Source organism: Amborella trichopoda, chromosome 11 (genome assembly GCF_054954075.1).
Source record: "Amborella trichopoda isolate Santa Cruz 75 chromosome 11, AtrichopodaSantaCruz75HAP2 v2.0, whole genome shotgun sequence".
Classification (NCBI taxonomy): domain Eukaryota; kingdom Viridiplantae; phylum Streptophyta; class Magnoliopsida; order Amborellales; family Amborellaceae; genus Amborella; species Amborella trichopoda.
Window position 1 is genome coordinate 41,784,701 of NC_142346.1, and position 17,583 is coordinate 41,802,283.

The 17,583-nt window shown below is 38.4% G+C and overlaps 1 protein-coding gene across 10 annotated transcripts in view; it reads right to left on the bottom strand.

Annotated features, from left to right (window-relative positions):
* Positions 1-469: 469 nt before the first annotated feature.
* The window catches only part of TOP3A (topoisomerase 3alpha), a 36,334-nt gene continuing 19,220 nt past the window's right edge, over positions 470-17,583 (bottom strand). For 2 of the 10 annotated variants that reach the window (XR_016044836.1, XR_016044829.1), the window contains 7 exons: positions 16,131-16,169; positions 6,190-6,263; positions 5,970-6,041; positions 4,416-4,499; positions 3,062-3,229; positions 2,815-2,935; positions 470-848 (listed from right to left, as the gene is read on the bottom strand). Coding sequence is in view for 2 of the 10 variants with exons in the window: in XM_020661725.2 (XP_020517384.2) it covers positions 623-848; positions 2,815-2,935; positions 3,062-3,229; positions 4,416-4,499; positions 5,970-6,041; positions 6,190-6,268; positions 16,131-16,169 (789 nt within the window). In the remaining 8 variants the exon portion in view is untranslated. Of the gene's footprint in view, positions 849-2,814; positions 2,936-3,061; positions 3,230-4,415; positions 4,548-5,969; positions 6,042-6,189; positions 6,269-16,130; positions 16,170-17,583 lie in introns of those variants that run through there. The other 8 variants (XR_016044834.1, XM_020661725.2, XR_016044835.1 and 5 more) reach the window with 6 other exon arrangements.

Consider the following 17,583-nt stretch of genomic DNA (forward strand, 5'->3'; position numbering starts at 1 on the left):
ATTTGAGAGCTTGTAGAGTCACACAAATCCCTCAATCATGGAGTTTTTGCAATAGGACCCAATATACAAAGTGGTCCCACCAGGACCATCAAAACTTTTTCCTTTATTTCCACAGGGGTGTTTGTCTCGGACATTGCAGAAAACGGGTGACAATTTTTTATATTTTTAAAATAGAGGGGGCAACATGAGACATCAAATTTGTTGGATTTCTGAGAAATAGTCAACCTGTTTCATATATGAAAAAGGATGGTGAGGGTGTTCCACATGATTTACGCGGAAAGTATGGCATTCTGCAGAATGCCTATCTCTTTAGTTGATGACAGAGACAAAATATGTGGGGAGTGGTTGTGTAGGAAGGGAGCTAAGTTTGGTGGTACATTGAAACAATATGCAAGGGATGATCTCGCTTTCCCCTTGTGCTTCAAGTCTTCAACCTCATACAATGATACCAAAACATAGCTTCAACTGATTTACCAAATATAAATACTCATATATACAACATGCATCACAAGTTCACAACATGCATCGCTAATACACAAGCACAGACAGGCAGGACGCATTGAGGTCGAATTTCCCAAATAACAAATTATGAGGGCCATACACTTGCATTGCATGAAGACAACTACATCCCTCTATTGGGGCACACGTTAGCAAAGTGCGATGGATCACCACATGAAAAGCACCTCCTATCAGAGACAGGCTCACCTGTTGCTGTTACAAAGGTTGCAGCCCCACTCCGTGCACCCCGTCTACCGCGACCCCTGCCTGCCTGACCGCCTCTTACACTAGACCTGTTCCCATTCACACGTGAAGCTCCTCTATTGCCGCTTCCGATTGCATCTTCCCATCTGTTCCCATATTGCCAAAAGTAAACTCAGTATCAGAGTGCTAGTATTGGAACCAAATGGAAGAAGGTTGAGATCTTAGATGTCAAAAGTTCAAAGAATATTGCTTTAGGCATTTGGTAGAGAATAGAGAACATGTATAACTATTCACAAGTCGTGCTAAATACTACTCACTTGAAATCCAACATCAAACAAATCATTTCTTGGTTCTAGTTAAATAGAAGATAATGTAAGAAGAATATTAAACTGCAAATTCAATGCTAACATATACAGTATTGGTTCGTTGTTATACTACAATTAGGTTGCTTTGTGGAGAAATATGGATTCTCGACAAGGTCATGACCTGATCTTCATAGAGTTGAATGAAAACCAAGTCCCAGACATATCTGAATAAGAATAAATCAATACAGTCCAGCATGCATTTCATTGCAGCATTTGAAAGCCGGACATGTGACTCACCTCGGGACCCTGGTAAGTACTGTTCAAGTACCATGGGGCTCGTCCAAGTTTAACAATTTTAAAACCCAAAAGTGTTGTCATTGAATAGGCATGAGTTGGCTTGCCAGACTCAGACTCAAAATTCTAGCTAGTACTGATCTGAGGCCAGTTTATAAATGCTGCTTAGAAAGCGAGAAAATACTACAAAAAAGAGAAGCTCACATACCCTGTCTCCCAAGTAGAGTTCCAAAAAGCACTGGGCAGAGCCTAGGAGGGCTCCAAGGCGACCACCTAGAAGCCGGGCGACCCAGGTTCAAAGGGGGAAGGGGTGTCCAATAATTTTGTTTTAGGTCCAGTTTTTGTATAAAAAATGCATATTCATGTGTTTTTTATAATCCAAACAAAAAACAACCAAAAAAACCCCACCCGATGGGTATTTTTGCACCTAGGTGGGTGCGGTCCCCTAGGTGGTGCCAAAGGATGCCTGTCTTTAGTTGGTATGCCCAGGCAGCCCTAGCCCTGGGCAGACCACTTTTGAATTAATGCTCCCAAGAGGGCTCATCTCTCTCTCTCTCTCTCTCTCTCTCTCTCTCTCGCAGACAAATACACACACATATACACATGCACACAGTGGGAATGATTTCATGCAACCGTTTTATAGTGATATAATGAAACACACCTTCAAAAACATGTTAGGTGTCATTGTTTGGCCCGAACTTTTAAACACTCTTTTTATTTTGATAACCAATCTTAAAACCAATAAATTTAAAAAACACACTTTCCATTCGATGGGACGATCAGATCTAGGCCTTAGGGGGGACAATTTTCATTCCCAATTAAGTAGATGGCCATATCATGCTTAGATGAACAGTTCTAAGGAAGAACGAATTTAATTTGAGCTCTTAACAGCCAATATCTCAATATCTTCCAAGTGGATGGTTGGACTTATTATCAGAGAGAAACTTATTTTGACATTTTCTTATGTGAAATTCAATTTTCTTTTTGGGATTTATTGTTGGGAATAATGAGAAAAGATATCGGGATTCATGGCCTCATTGAGGGTGTGGTTCTTGATAGAGCGGAATGGCAGATCAAGATTCGTATAGCCGATGCAAAATAGTTGGGAAAAGGTACTGATGATGATGATGATTGTTGTTGGGAACTTGGGATAAAGAGAGTGCGGGCAAATTTAAACTCATGCAAATGGCACAAACATGGTTTCTTAAAAGAGCAGTTTTTTATATAATAATGAGATGGCCACAAACATGGTTTTAATAGAGCAGTTTCATTATACTATAATGAAATGGTCACTCCCTTTCACACACACACAAACAGAGATTAAGATTACGGTGAAAAACCCTAATATCTTTATGAACAAGATTACATTCATGTGAGCAAGTGTGAAAACAGCAGACAAATAGAATAAACATTTTGCCTGTTCATGAGGTTTAGATATTTGAAGGCATCAGATTGTCCACATCCTAGGAACCCCTGAACCTTAGGCTTAACTATAGAGGGGATGAAGACTCACATAAAGAAGTTGCATTCCTGTCTGTCACATTTGTAAAATCTTCTCCCCCTATTATTTTCTGTATTAGCAGTACGCACAGTGCATGGCATTTGACAACTTTCACATAGGACATCAGCTCCTCCTGCATTAAAACATTTCCAACCAACAGTTCAAAACTAATTCACTATATTGCCTGTATGAAATATATGTATAAGAGTGAGTGAGTGAGAGAGAGAGAGAGAGAGGCACTAATTCAAGTAGGCAATACCAGAGTTCGAGTTTCCGTGGCCGGGTCTCTGAGCATCTTGAGAGCGTGAAATCTGAGGACAATCATTGGAAGAATGACCTGACTGCCTACAACGCGCACAAACTACTTGGCTTGTGTTTCGTCTCTGAGCACTGCCTGAGAATTGAGTGGGCTGTCTACCTCTTGTTCCTGATCAATTGGCACATATAAAAACCTCAAAATAGAGAAATAAAGATTATAATCCTGATTCTCCAAGGACTTCAATAATTAGAATTTGACAGTGACTCCAAGCTCATATTACAAGTGATGATATCGGTGTTCCATGGTCATATAGTGACATTGGAAATCTCACAGCAGAACAGATGCTTTACCAGTAAGCAGAATTCTTCAAAACCATACTTTTGCATCTCTTTGGCAAAGCCAATTGTTTTACAGGTGAAAAACTTGGAGAATTCAAAAGTAAATTTAGCGAGTACTTTGGGGGTCATCATTATACATAAAGGATAATTGTTGCAACAAATTAACCCATAGAGGAATCCATGCAGTTATTTGGTTGGGGAAAATAAACTGCAGACAAATGAAAAACATAATTCTTATTGGGGAAAATATCTTTAAAATGGTCCAACCACCTCAAAAAATCAATAAGGTGGCTAAATCCACAATTTTACCAAGTAGTTACTTTAAAAAAATCCTTTCATCTAGGAACCTCCTCAAAACTTTGTTAAAAAGATGCCAAATTTGCCCTTGTTCTAACCCTGAACAAGTAAGGGCATTACGATAACTTCACCCAATTAAATCACCTAAGCCAAATGACCTAAATACCCCAGCTTGTTTTTATTCCAAGCCTGGAAAATGTTTTTCATCAAGAAATCTTGTCATGAGTTTGGAAACTAGAACAAGCATGGGCATTTTGGCAAAATGAACCTGCTGAAGGCACTAGTTAAAAATAGTAAATACCCTTGCTTATTCCAGATTCCAAACCTGGAAAGGGGCAGTTTTTGGACTTTTCTAAAAAGAAAAGAAAAGGGAGTGCTACCTAAGTGAAACGTTTTATTAGGAGGAACCTCTTTGCCAGTAAATTAGTTGGCAACCACCTCAATGACTTTTTCCCATCTTATTTCCATTGCCATTGGGTTTATTTATAATTTACTCCTCTTTTCGACTCTACAATAGCTCTCATATATTTGAAATGTAAACAGCTTAATACAAGTTTATAAAACAAAAAGAACATCTTATTCAGCGAATTGCATGTGCTAGACTGTTCAGCCATTTACTTGTCCTTCAAGGATAAAACACATTATAACAATGTAATCATAAATATGACGAGCAGACTAGATGACTTACAAGAATTCTTACTTATAAATTGAACACTAACCTGAACCACTAGAAAGATTGCGAGGTCCTGTTCCACATATCTGAATCAATTCTCTTAGAGTCTCGTCGCAACCACCAATGCAACCTGGCAGCATTCATCGATTGTCTGAGAGACCTGAATTCATGCTGGTGTCTAACACATGTCGAAATTGCCTAGTACTTCAGCACAAAGACTCAATACAGCAAGACAAGTCTGTATTAACACTTTCAAATAAAATATTATTTTTAAAAATTTATAAAAAAAAACCTTTTTATTACACTAATGTGTGGGAGGAGTGGTGGTAACGCATTAGGTTTTGCCACAGCAGGTCTCATTTTCGAGCCACAAGGCACAAGCCTGGCCTATTTACTATATTTTATTACAACCCATGTTTGAAAGTGCCGACATGAGACATCAAGCCACTGATATCGCTCATAGCACCCTAAAATGTCATATTTGAATCATGATATATAAAAATATACACAACTCCAATTGAATAAAAATGTTGCAGAAATATGTAGAAATGGAAAGGCCAAATGTAGGACTTTGGTGCCCAATCAACCTGCCCATATATCAAAAAATGGACCGAATAACATCCATGAGGTGTCTTACACACTTGAACTTGATGCTCAACAAATATTTCTGAGATATTGTCTCTGCTTTTTTTTCTTTTTGATAGTTCATTTAGACATGCTTTTCCATTTATATTTCAAGGTATCCTGAATGCTCCCAATGGGTTGATAAACCAATGTCAATGAATCATGATACGAGGCTTCAGAAAATACACAGAAAACTACTGAAAATTTATAATATGTGGGACACTTCAAATTTTGAAAGCATTTCAGGCAACTCTTAAGATTATTTGTGATATTTCATTATTTCTAATGCATTCAATAATCTAAAATTATGTTTATGGGTATGTTCTTGTACCAACATTTTAAGAACCAGTTGTTACATGTATATTTTATCATTTATGTCCAAGGCAACATAAACTAGATCTGCCTAGAAGCAGCACTTTACAGTTTACCACTCTATCAAAACCCCATTCAATGCAACCAAGGACTGAGTCAAAGATTGGCAGGTATATAGGAAATGATTCAATTTCTTTTGACATTTCCTTTGAATATTTTTATACTCAGAACCTTTTCATCTAAAAAGGTTTTCCTTCCTTCTGAAAACGTCTCTCAACAGTTTTTACACTAGCGCAACACCATTTTTCAAGAAATAAACAAGCATTTCATTTCTTCTGAATTTACCTTTTATACTCAATCGATGCCATCTTTTATATATAAACAAGTATTTATAAGTCTCCTGCAAAACTCCCATGCAGGAACTGCAGAAAAGTGGTCCTATGTAAGCTCAAAATGACTTAGTTCACGTTTTAGGAACCACTTGCTTGGACTTCTACCACTCGTGCTTTTATTTTGATCTTTTATCAATATCCATGTAGGCAATCCAAGCAAATCACTGAGACATTAAAGCGAGCATCCCGAACATAAATTTCAAGTATATGCTGGAAACATGCCTATCAGAGAAAGAAAAGCATTTGCTGGAAACTTCTAGTTCTACACTTACCCAAGTGTTCTGTATCAAAGTTGGGGGGTATCTCCATCCTGCGGAACTTGAACTGAATCTTGAAAACAGGTTCTAGAAACAAATATATTTTGAAATAGAATACAGCATCTCATGAGAAGAGAATAGGATCACAGAAAGTTACAGAAGCTATGCAAAACTAAGAGTTTAAACAACAAAATTTGCAAGTCAAATCCAGTGTTCAGAAACCAAATTATAGAACCTGGATTGCACACATTGCAAACATGTTCAGTGACCAGTGCTTCTGATATTGCTCCAGGAAGCCACACAACATTCCTGCACTATTTACGGTACAAAACCATCTCAGGATCATATGGCTAGGTATGTCCACACCATTACGTATGCATCATACATAATAAAACCCTTAAAAAAGAGATGTATATATTGTTGATCATTTTCCAAAACTTGAGGGCTATTTCAATTTTTCTTAGCCTTTTAATTCATGTATATAAATGAGCTAAAACACATGCTTGCATATGCATCCTTCTTACCCTTTTATTCCATGAATAACAAATATAACTGATAATCGCAAATCCATGTTACATGGACAGGTATGGGTGCCTTAGGTCAGACACATACTATCACGGATACTCAGAGGATTCCCATATATGAGAAAGTATACAGTTGACTTATTGGACAAATGTGGGCTATTGGCTGCCGAGTCAAGTACCTCTCCCACTGATGCAGACCATAGCATGTTATTTGATAATACTGCATCATATATCCTTATGTCATATTAGATACATGATGACATTGGGAGAGCTCATCTAATTGATATCAACTAGACCATGCAAATCATATGCAATAGAGGTAGTAAGTCGATTTACACAGAACTAACAAAGAAATGATATATGGTCACATGGACATTCCGAAATAATAAGTCCCGCCCAGCAAAGGGCATATCACTTTATCCCTCATCATCATTTTGCAAGAGTGCCTTTGTGGATGCTGATGGAATCACAATAGCATATCTGTCTCTGGATTTTTTATTTACTGGCAGCAATTTTGTACATTGGAATAGCAGGAAAACTATTGTGCCAATATCTAACTCAAAAAAGGAAATATTAGTTCTTTTTACCACAACAGACATGGTGTAGATTAGTAATAGCTTTGGAGAAATTAGGACATCTGCAGATTTCGTAAAGACAGAAGTACTAATTTTTTTTTAGTGAAGTTTACTATAATTGCATTAATAATACGTAAAGATTACAAGACAATCGAGAAGTATGGGGACCCCTCAAGGTCACACGATACATTCCCAAGAGAAAAAATGGTGACCCCAAAGGGTCACTCTATACAAGCCCTAATGGGACCAAAATGTACAAAAGGGAAGAGGCTATTAAGAGGATCAGCGATGATGAAGTGAGCACACAAAAACTAGTTCCCCTTAAAGGGGAGTTGGAAGAGGCCCCTCCTTTGCCAAAACATCAGCCTCTGAATTGGCTTCTCTGAAGACGTGGCTCGAAGTAGTGCTGACATTCCTGGTTAGGGGCACTATCTCTACGAAAATGTCATCTAAATGCCATGGCTAAGGCAAGCAGTTAGATGCCCAGGAGATGATGTTCTTAGTATCTCCTTCAACTGTCAGATTGGAACTCCAAGAGGGTTCAAACTTGCGAAGCCCCTCCAACAAGGCAAGAGCCTTAGCAAGAGTGGAGTCCGCTATACCAATGGAACAGGAAAAGGACAACAAAAGAGATCGATTGAAAGAAACCGCCTGAGGGTCCCAAGTTGCCAAGGGAGCAACCATCAAAGTTGAGCTTGATAGTACCCCTTTCAAGTGGTCTCCACAAAGATGTCCTCGAGATTCTAGGGTGGGATTGCATCAATAGGTTAGGCCAATTGCTGTGGAAATCAGTGAAAGAGGAATTCCTGAAAAGCTTGTGATTGGTAGCTCAGAAAACCACAAGGTTTCTGATTTCCTCCGCCAACTGGACGGCTGTGGATCTCTTTCCCCTAATAATTATGTGGTTTCTTTCAATCAACAATACCCGAATGGTTGCTGATAAAGATGCTTTCCAAAGGACTCTGCCTGCCTTGTACCAAGATGAGAAGAGATAAGCTTGAAACAAATGGGGGATTGAGCTCGGGGTGACCCAAGCCCATTTGAAAAGTTCCAAGATCTTTTTCCACACTGTTCTGGAGAACTCGCAATGAAGTGGTAAATGGGCATTCAACTCTTCGCCCTGCAAGCACAAAGTGCACCTATTGGGGAGTTTGAACTCCTCTCCTTTGAAGCTGATCAATAGTTAACAATCTCTCGTGAAGAGTGATCCAAATGAGCATATAAATCCTAGGAGGAATGAAGGAATTCCAAGCTTTAGAGGCCGAAGCACAAAAGTGGCCAGAAAAATTATGGTGCGTAGAGATTGACCGAAAGGAGGAGACCAAGAATATGCCAGATGCTGAAGGGGCCCAAATTAAGACAGAAGTACTCTTGAAATTAAAAAGAATCTAGTAATTCCATATGGGCAGCATGCAATAAGTTCATTGCCACTACATGTAGGAAGAAATTCCAAAACAGAAATTTCTATCAAAAGGAGTCAAGAAAACAAGTTCAACTTCTTGACTCAAGCTTGAAATCATAGACCCACAACTAAACAGGCAAGAGTGTGTGGAATTGTGAGATCAAGAAATTAAATGGATTGATGCCTTTACTTGAGAGTGAGGTTAATTTTGGCTCCTAATGCATGTGTAAGACTAAAGTAGATGACTCCATTTGTAGATTTATTGATAAATGGTTACTTAGAAATGTTAAGAAGAACAGACTGGACGTCGAGACTATGGACGCATTGGTTCTGTGAGACCACTCAGACAAGACTGAATCACCTGTCCAATTGGTCAAATTTAAAGAAAAAGAACAACAAACCAAGAAAATACTAATAATTAAAAGAAAATAGAGAACAGGAAAAAAACTAAAAAAGAATCTAGAAAAATTCTAACTATTAAAAAAATTATTGGGAAAAACTGAAAATAATAGCGAGGATATCTCCCTACTCTTGTTCTCTTTGTCGATTGGGACGGCCGACTCCACTGAGGCTGAGGCCCGTGCCCTTCTCGAAGGTCTCTGTCTCTCAGGTGGTTCAACCTATCTTGGGGCCCCTCTCTTATAATAGAAGGGGACTCCAAAATGTTATCTCTTGGGCCTGTCGCAAATCCCAACCACCTTGGAGACATTGGCACATCTTTGATGAAATTAATGATCTTTGTTGGCATATGCAGGCCTCCTGGACTCATACCTGGAGGGAGGCCAATCAAATAGCCAATGAACTAGCTAAGCAAGGAGCTTTGTCAGAGTAATTGCTACTACTAGATAGTCCTCAGCGCAACCAGCATAGCTTTTGTATTTTGGTGGTTTCTCTAGCTTTCCAGGTCGCTCGTTTTTATTTTGTTTTTTTTTTGTCACCCTTCTCGGTGACCTTTTTGCTTGCCCTTTGGGCTGTTTTGTACCTTATGTGTATTCTTTCTTCCATCAATGCAATGTTAACAGTATAAAAAAAAACTGACAATAGTAAAAAACAGAAAATCCTATAGTTAAACATTCTCCATAGATGCATTTAAGTATTAAACAACAAAACAAAAATCAACTTTTCATATCACAATAAAGAAATATAAAAAATATAAAAACTTTAGAAATTACTTACTATGAGACAATTTCTGCATTTCAATATTTTCCATAGTTCCATTAAAGTACTAAACAATCAAAAATAAAATAAACGAAAATAAAAAACTGATTATCGATACAGAAAAACATACAGAATCTACCAAATAGGCAAGTGCCTACAACATTAAGGCCAAAACCATTATGCCGAATGCCAGAAATCAACTACATATCGCAATGATTGCAATGATTTTTTTTTTTTAAAAAAAAGACATTTGCAAAACCTTAGAATTTTCTAACTTTTCTAAAATCTTAAACAAACAAATCAATAAATATAAAGCACTTACTCAGAGGTTGAAATAGTGTGGAATAAGCGGCTGAAATCCCCCAAAAAGTTGCTAGAAATATGCCCCAAACTAGGATTTTCCAGTAGAGAGAGGGGTCAAAGATCGCAAAACTTGATCTCTCTCTCTCTCTCTCTCCCTAAAACTTGCTTTTAAATGCCACCAACCCAAATGTCACTTATTAAAAACACCCCTGACCATATTGGAAAGGGTAGAAATAAAAAACCCAAAAAGGATGAAAAAATAATAAGAGGAAAGGTCAGAATCAATTTTTACTGTAGCAGGTCTAGACTGGCCAATTTGGTATGGGTAGGTCTAAGCGGATGGTCCAAGCTATAGTTGTTGGGATGGGGAGCAAGATCGGGAATGGGATCAAGAGCAAGGAATCTTGAAAAGCTAGAAGATCCCCATAGTTGGGAGGGTGGTCAAATATAATACATATCTTGGGATCTCGATCCCAATCTTTTGGGGATCCTAATTCCATCCTTTTCGGATCTCCAAACTTTCTCCCAACCTTAAAAAGTATGCATATATAGGGATCTCTTTATTTATAGCCAGCAAGCAATGTAACTATATTAGAGCTGGCTATCAATAAAGAAAGTCATCGGTATGGTTGTTATCTTGGTCTTTAAGGTGGGAATCGAGATCCCAAAAATTTAAACAATCGAGATAGCTTGAAATTCCCTATCCTAGAGCATTGGGGAGAGATAATTGGAGAAGGATTAGAAAGTAGCTTAGAAGATCCGAACAACTATGGTCCAAGCATGAACCGGATATTCTCAAGTTCGATGCTGATTCCATGGTCCACCAGTTCAAGAACCCCTGTCCAACTAGTGAGGGCAACAGTTCCCAGTCCAATTGGTCAAACGACAGGTCCATGCTAGCCTTAAATTTCACTAGTTCTAAAGAGTCTATTGTAAATTTTCTATAGATTTCTAGTCCAATTGCAAAACAAAATTGAAAACTTGATGAATCTGCCACTATTCCAATTGGATACTTCCTGCACAATGATCTACACGAGGAGGCCCACATGGTTCTAACTATTGAAGCCAGGATCTCCCAACCTAGGTGGCGATCCTGCTTTGGCGCTCTATGAAAGTGATATTCAAGGAATCTGGATTTTTTGGACTTTTGGGATGCCCACCTTAAAGACTAAGATAATGACTTAAATGATATATTTTTTTTTTATTTGTAGCCATATAGCACTGCATACCAATGAAACTGAAAGGGAGTTCTACAGGATGGCTATAAGACCAGTCATGCTTTATGGACAGAATGTTGGGTGGTCAAGAAACAAAATATCCATGGGGATGAGTGTAGTTGAGATGAGGAGGTTGAGATGGATAAGTGGCAAGACCAAAAAGGATAAAATTCGAAATGGATACATGAAGGAACTTAGGGTAGCTCCAATAATCGATAAGATGAGGGAAAGTAGACTTAGGTGGAATGGCCATGTACAACATCAATCTAATATAGTACCGGTTAGGAGAAGCGATTTAGTTCAAGTGGAAGGCTCAAAAAGGGTATAAGGGAAGATCCAAGCAGACATAAATGGTAGAGTAGAATGGTAGAACAAGATTCATGTAGTCAACTGATAGTTCGGATAAAGCTCAAATGATATGATGATGTAGCCATCTAGTAATGCAATTATACTTTTTTTTAGTATAGTTGCATTACTTGCTGGCCATAAAAAAAGATATCTCTATTTTAAAGAGTATTACATATAGTCTTAAACTGTATATATTTTTTAAGGTTGGGAGCAAGATCCCCAAAGATTGACATTGAAATCCCAAAACGTTGCGTTTGAGATTCCCCGAAAGGTTGGGAACAAGATCTCTAGCATTTGGGGATATAATTCCCTAACATGTGCATGTTCAGTCAATCTGAAAATGAAGGATTTTGGTCAAACTATCAAACTGTCCTGGGCCGATCTATATTGTCAGATCCCATAAATGATAGGCATTTTCAGTAGGCGAAGCTTCTTCGAGCCAGTTGGCAACTGAAAACGGAAAGCACCTTTCCATCAAAATCCCCCTCTTAGCCTCACTCCCTCGTCATTCTGGACAATGCCACCCAACTGAATAAAAAACCAATGCATCGAATTTAGGCTTTGCTCCTTTGGCTCTAGCATCGATCCCAACACCTTTGGTTCGATGCTGGTCCCTAAAAGATCCCTTTAGCCTTTAGCAATCCCTGCACTCGATCCCAACAGTTTGGTTCCAAAATCAGAATTTAATCATGGTATAAACATGGGGGATCATCTGCGAGTTGAGAAAGGCCCTTTATAGCTTCAAACAAGCACCGAAGTTTGTTTTGCTAAGTTATTGTGGTTGTGCAATGAAAACCCAGCCTCTACCAACTTGGTCCAAGCCCGATTCCTATCCAAAGTGAGTTTTCATAAAGACAATTCAGATCACTCACTTTAGTCAGCAGAACATATCACAAGAAAAATACTAAACAAGCAAAACTTTTGCATGATCAGTACATCTTGATTAGCACTGCTCTTTCTAGGTATATCTTGATGATATATCTATGCCTGGTCATACAATGCTCAAGAAAATAAAATATCAAAGATCACGCATTTGTGGCTGAGGATGGTACTAGTTGTCATTGGTAATGATGACAACTAAATTATATATGAAACTAAGAAAAAATCATTTTCCAGTTAATTTGCATTTTGCTCTCGGCCCATCTGAATTTCCAGCAATGAAGTATCTATTATAATGCACAGATCAGTTAACACTTGCAAAATCGTGTACATTTCTTTAAAAAAGCATCTCATGTTCATAGACATGAAAGGATTTACATAAATCAACAAACATGGCTCCAACATTCACAATGTCCCATCATATCAGTGACAGCATAAAAAATCTAAAAATCCTCGTTAACATAATTCTCATCATCTTGGTATTAACTAATAATACTCTCCCAAGTGGATAGTCACAGAGAAATATGTAGAAAACAGATACTCATTGGAGGACACTTTGGTTCATGTTTAACTTCATGGTCTCCTCGCTATCAGATACATTTCAAATTAGCTTCATATCTCTTCAGATTCATTTGGTTTGCTACCATAAGAATGTGGCTGCAGACCCGCTGTATGTATCATACCATGTTGGGGTTTGGGGCCTCTAAAGGCCATAAGAGCATGTAAAAGATATTTATTTGGATTACACACTTCAGTGGGAGTGCATGTGTTGATTTACTAAGGGTTAGGTGGCCTATGGCCTTGGCCTTGCCCAAAAACCTTACCGGCTTATGACACGACTGAAAAGAGTTTATAATGGGTCATCTCTAGTCGAGGTCGGAGAGATGCCCAAAATTGGTTTGTAGGACAGAAGAGTCGTATGAAGAGTCGTATCGTCTCCTACGTGCGAATGTATGCCTGCGACAGCAGGGACTAAATCCTCAAAAAACTTTTGCATGGCATGTACACAGTGAAGAAAAAGTCGGCTGCTGACCACCTAGGCGGCCATGCCGACAAACCGCCTATGCTGCGGGCGCCTAGGTGGTCTAGGCACCCACGTAGTGCCATCCCTTTGAGAGAAAAAGGAAAAAAAGAAAATCAAATCAACCCTAACAAAAATAACGCTAGGTATTGCCCTTCTCTCTCTCTCTCTCTCTCTCTCTCTCTCTCTCTCTCTCAGGTCCATGTGCTCTCTCTACATATGAGATGAATATCCTCGAAGTGTTCGATGCACGGCCTCTTTCACACACACACACACACATAGGTACACATGGACCCATATGCTCCCTCTTTACATGTAAGAAGAAGAAAAAAAGAAGATGACCTCCAAGTGTTCGAGACCTCTCTCTCACAAATACAAATCCAAAAGAAAAAAAGAGGATGATCTTTAAGAATTTTATGCAAGACCTCACGCACATACATACTACGCATGCACACACAAATGCTAAACACATACACACACATTACAACACACACGCACACAAAACCACATATGGCTCCCACCCCAACTCTCTTCCCTTAGGGCCGCCCAAGAATCTGGGCGGCCGGCTAGGCAGTCAAGGCCCTTGGCCACCTCTGCCTTTTTTAACATTGCATGTACATCTGACAGCCGCATTACCGAGAGGCAGCCCTAAAAAATGATACGTATACATGTGCATAGAGAGAGTCCCCTTTTGCATTGTAGTGATATGTGCTTAGCTTCCTCTTAAAGGGGGGGGGAAGAACTGTAACGTACATTATGGAATTGTGGCTTCATTGTTTATTGACCAACTTTAATGAGCCAATCATGAACCCTGTATGAGACTGTGGGTCATGGGCTCTCGTTGGGTCGGTTTGAGAAGACAGTTGTGGATCATGATCACTGGGTCGAGTGGAGTGCCCTTATAGTCACTTATCTTGACCTAGATATTTTATTTTTGTTATTAGAAATATTTTTATGAGTTTTTGAAATTTTTAAAATTATTTTCTGCTGTATATTCTTTGTAAAGGGTATTTTCATAATTATTGGATAAAGGAAGGGCACATGTGGAACCGTTGGATTCAACCCCACGTCTACCACTCCCCATGGGTGAGTAACCCCTTAAAACCCTAATTGTATTTTAATGCTCTCTAAACCCTAGATTGAAAGGTACTGCCTAGAGAAGCTTCCGGACTCTGAAATTTCAGCAAGATTAATGGATAAAAAGTGTGCCATAGTCAGGTAATCAGATGTGGGGTGTACCAAGTCCTATGAGAGTAACCCTAGGCACAATCGAGTAAGTCTTCCTAGCTGTTTACTTTTATTTTTCAGTCATATTTCCATATGCACTGTAATTTTCCAGAAACATTATTTACACTTGAATTGTTAGTGGAAGATTGGTTTTTTATTTTTTGAGAGATAGATTGGTTTTCTATCAATAGATTGTGTTTATCTATTTTGACAGTAAAAGGAAAGATCCTAGGTTGTATTTAGGGTTTTAATTTACATTTACAACAGTGTATTGTGGCTGGCATTTGTAAATTCAAATTCAATAATAAAGAAGAAAATAAAATTTTTGATTTTATAGCAATGAATTCTACATAGCCACACATTTCACACCAAAACTTATAGCCTCAAAGATAAGTTGCCAGTTGTGCCTCCCCAAAATATACATGAAAATTTCAAAGGTACTTGAGCAATGCTGGGACAAATTTAGAATGTATTAAGTCATGAGTAGTATAAATTGGAAAACATGCTAGCTTCTTAAAACTCCTAGATTACTTCCCTGAGAATCCCCATTCTGAACCTAATTGGCAGAGAACAAACAATGATACAAGAAGAGAACTTAACCTAGTAAATGCTGGATACATGGCGTCCATGATGAGGACAGACAATGTGTCAGGTATGATGTAGCAACAATGGACAACTAGGAGACCTATATATGCCTGGAGGCATGAAACAGTATATGGGACTAGAGAGATCTCTGCTCATCATCCAAGGCACTTGATCTATGAAGACAAAATACCTTTTAAAACTCCTAGATTACCTCCCCTAACAACTGCCATCCCGAGTCCAAAACATGGCATTTGAGACCAACCATTGATAGAAGCAAAGAACTTTACTAAGTAAATGCTGGATATATGGCAGTTACCCACAATGAGAAAATATGTCAAGTATTACATTGTGTCACTGGGTATCTAGGAGTTGTTTCAATGCCTGGAGGCATGAAACTATGAAACAGTATATAGCACTGGAGAGATCTCTAGACATTTTGGAAGGGGATTGCTGTTACTTATTTATTGCTCAATTTATCACTCATATAAGCAACAATACTAGAACTAGAAGCTATGTATGCTTTTAAATATGCCAATGACTGCACTGAACAGTTCATAACAATTCTGAACTATTATGGATTAAGCAGGGTCAAAACAAAAGGAACAGATTTCCAATCATTGCCAACATCAGAGTCCATATCCAAAAAAAATCTAACATTGGGATCAATAAGCTACTGATTATCACATAAAACTCTCTTTCTTGACCAGTCCATTTCTCAGATAGTCAACCCATTGTATCAGTGGTTTCCTTCGTTTAGTTCAACCTCACTTCCCCTTCTTCTTAAAAGGATGTAAGGGGATCTTTTGTCTATGAAATAGAATCCCAAACAAAGGAAAGTTTTTGTGAATTTTATGAAAAGTTACAAATCTACATGAAGATCATTCCGTTGAGTACATTAGAATAAAAACCAGATGCCTTAGAAAGAAGCAAGACTCACAAGTGGGAAGCGCAAACATCCAACCATAAAGCTTCCATCCTGCACAAAAGAGCATGCTATACAATTAGGAAACAAATAGATATGAAAAGATGTAGCACGCACTTATTGACATATTTAATCTCCAAAAACACAAGTCTAACACTGAAAAGAGACCATTTATCTTTTGTAAATGGAGGTCACAATCATTCCACTCATTAGATATCAAATTGGATGGCTTTGGGTGAGTCACGAAGTCTGAGAGTTTTTTTTGGAACTTTGTGTGTGTTCAATGACACTCTTACAAGAATGATTGTGACCTCCATGTACAAAAGATAAATGGTGTCTTTGTATTATAATATATAAATTATATATACATATATATACTCATCACATAGACCGTATTTGGTCTGGCAACAGGCTGGGCTTGGGCCGGCCCGGCCCGGCCTTGTCCCTAGACCGGTCCGACGACCTAATAAAAATATAAAAAAATTGAAAAATATAAAGGAAACTATAGAGCCGGACCGGGCCAGGGCAGCCCTGTCATGGCCTGGCCCTCAAGCCACAAAACAAGCCCTACTCTTTCGGGGCAGGGCTGGGCCAGGCCACCTGGCCCATTGCCAATCGTATTCCATATTTGGTCCAAAAAGGAGAGCCATCGATTCAAAGCAATGGTTTAAAAACCGGATCGGTGACCCGGATCGGGCTTTTCAAAAACCGATCCGGATCGGCGAATCGGCGATCCGGATCGGCGAATCGGCGGTCCGGATCGGAATCGGGTGAATCGGTCAGAATAAAGCTTCAAAAAAATCCGAAAAAATTATTAAAATTCATTATAAATATTGTTTTTTAGGAATTCAATAAAAAATGAGGGTACTCCATTAAGAATTTTCATGTTTTTGGATGAATATGCGAATATTGATATGTCCTATGTTTGGCAATTTTTTTACCTTTGCTAGCATTAAGAATTGCCACCATCTGTTTTTTTACATTACTAGGGACACTAGTGCATGCAGAAACTTCTCCCTTAACCCCTGCCAAGTGTTGCTTGAACCTATGTACCCCACTACTTATCACTCTTTGACAGTAATTACAAATAATTTTGTCTTTCTTGTTGAGATCAAGTCTGACCCCATGTTGCCATGCAGGGTCTTCTATAGATCTTGACATGATTCAACTGTTTTAAGATGTAAAAAGTTTAAATTAACTTGACAGTTCAAAAAGAAAAATAATCACAATATGTAGTGATAATATGTTGCGGTAGTTCATGTAGTCATATTCGTTGTTATTTGTTATTGCAAAATACCTTTTTTGACAATAATATTTCGTACATATCAATTACAAACATTTAGAATAATACAAAATGCAAGCTCCAAACATGGCTACAACTCAATTATCAAGAACATACATTTTTTGCATTAAAAAATTAATAATAAAAACAATTCTTCAAAGAGCCGGCTAACATCAGTCATTCCAA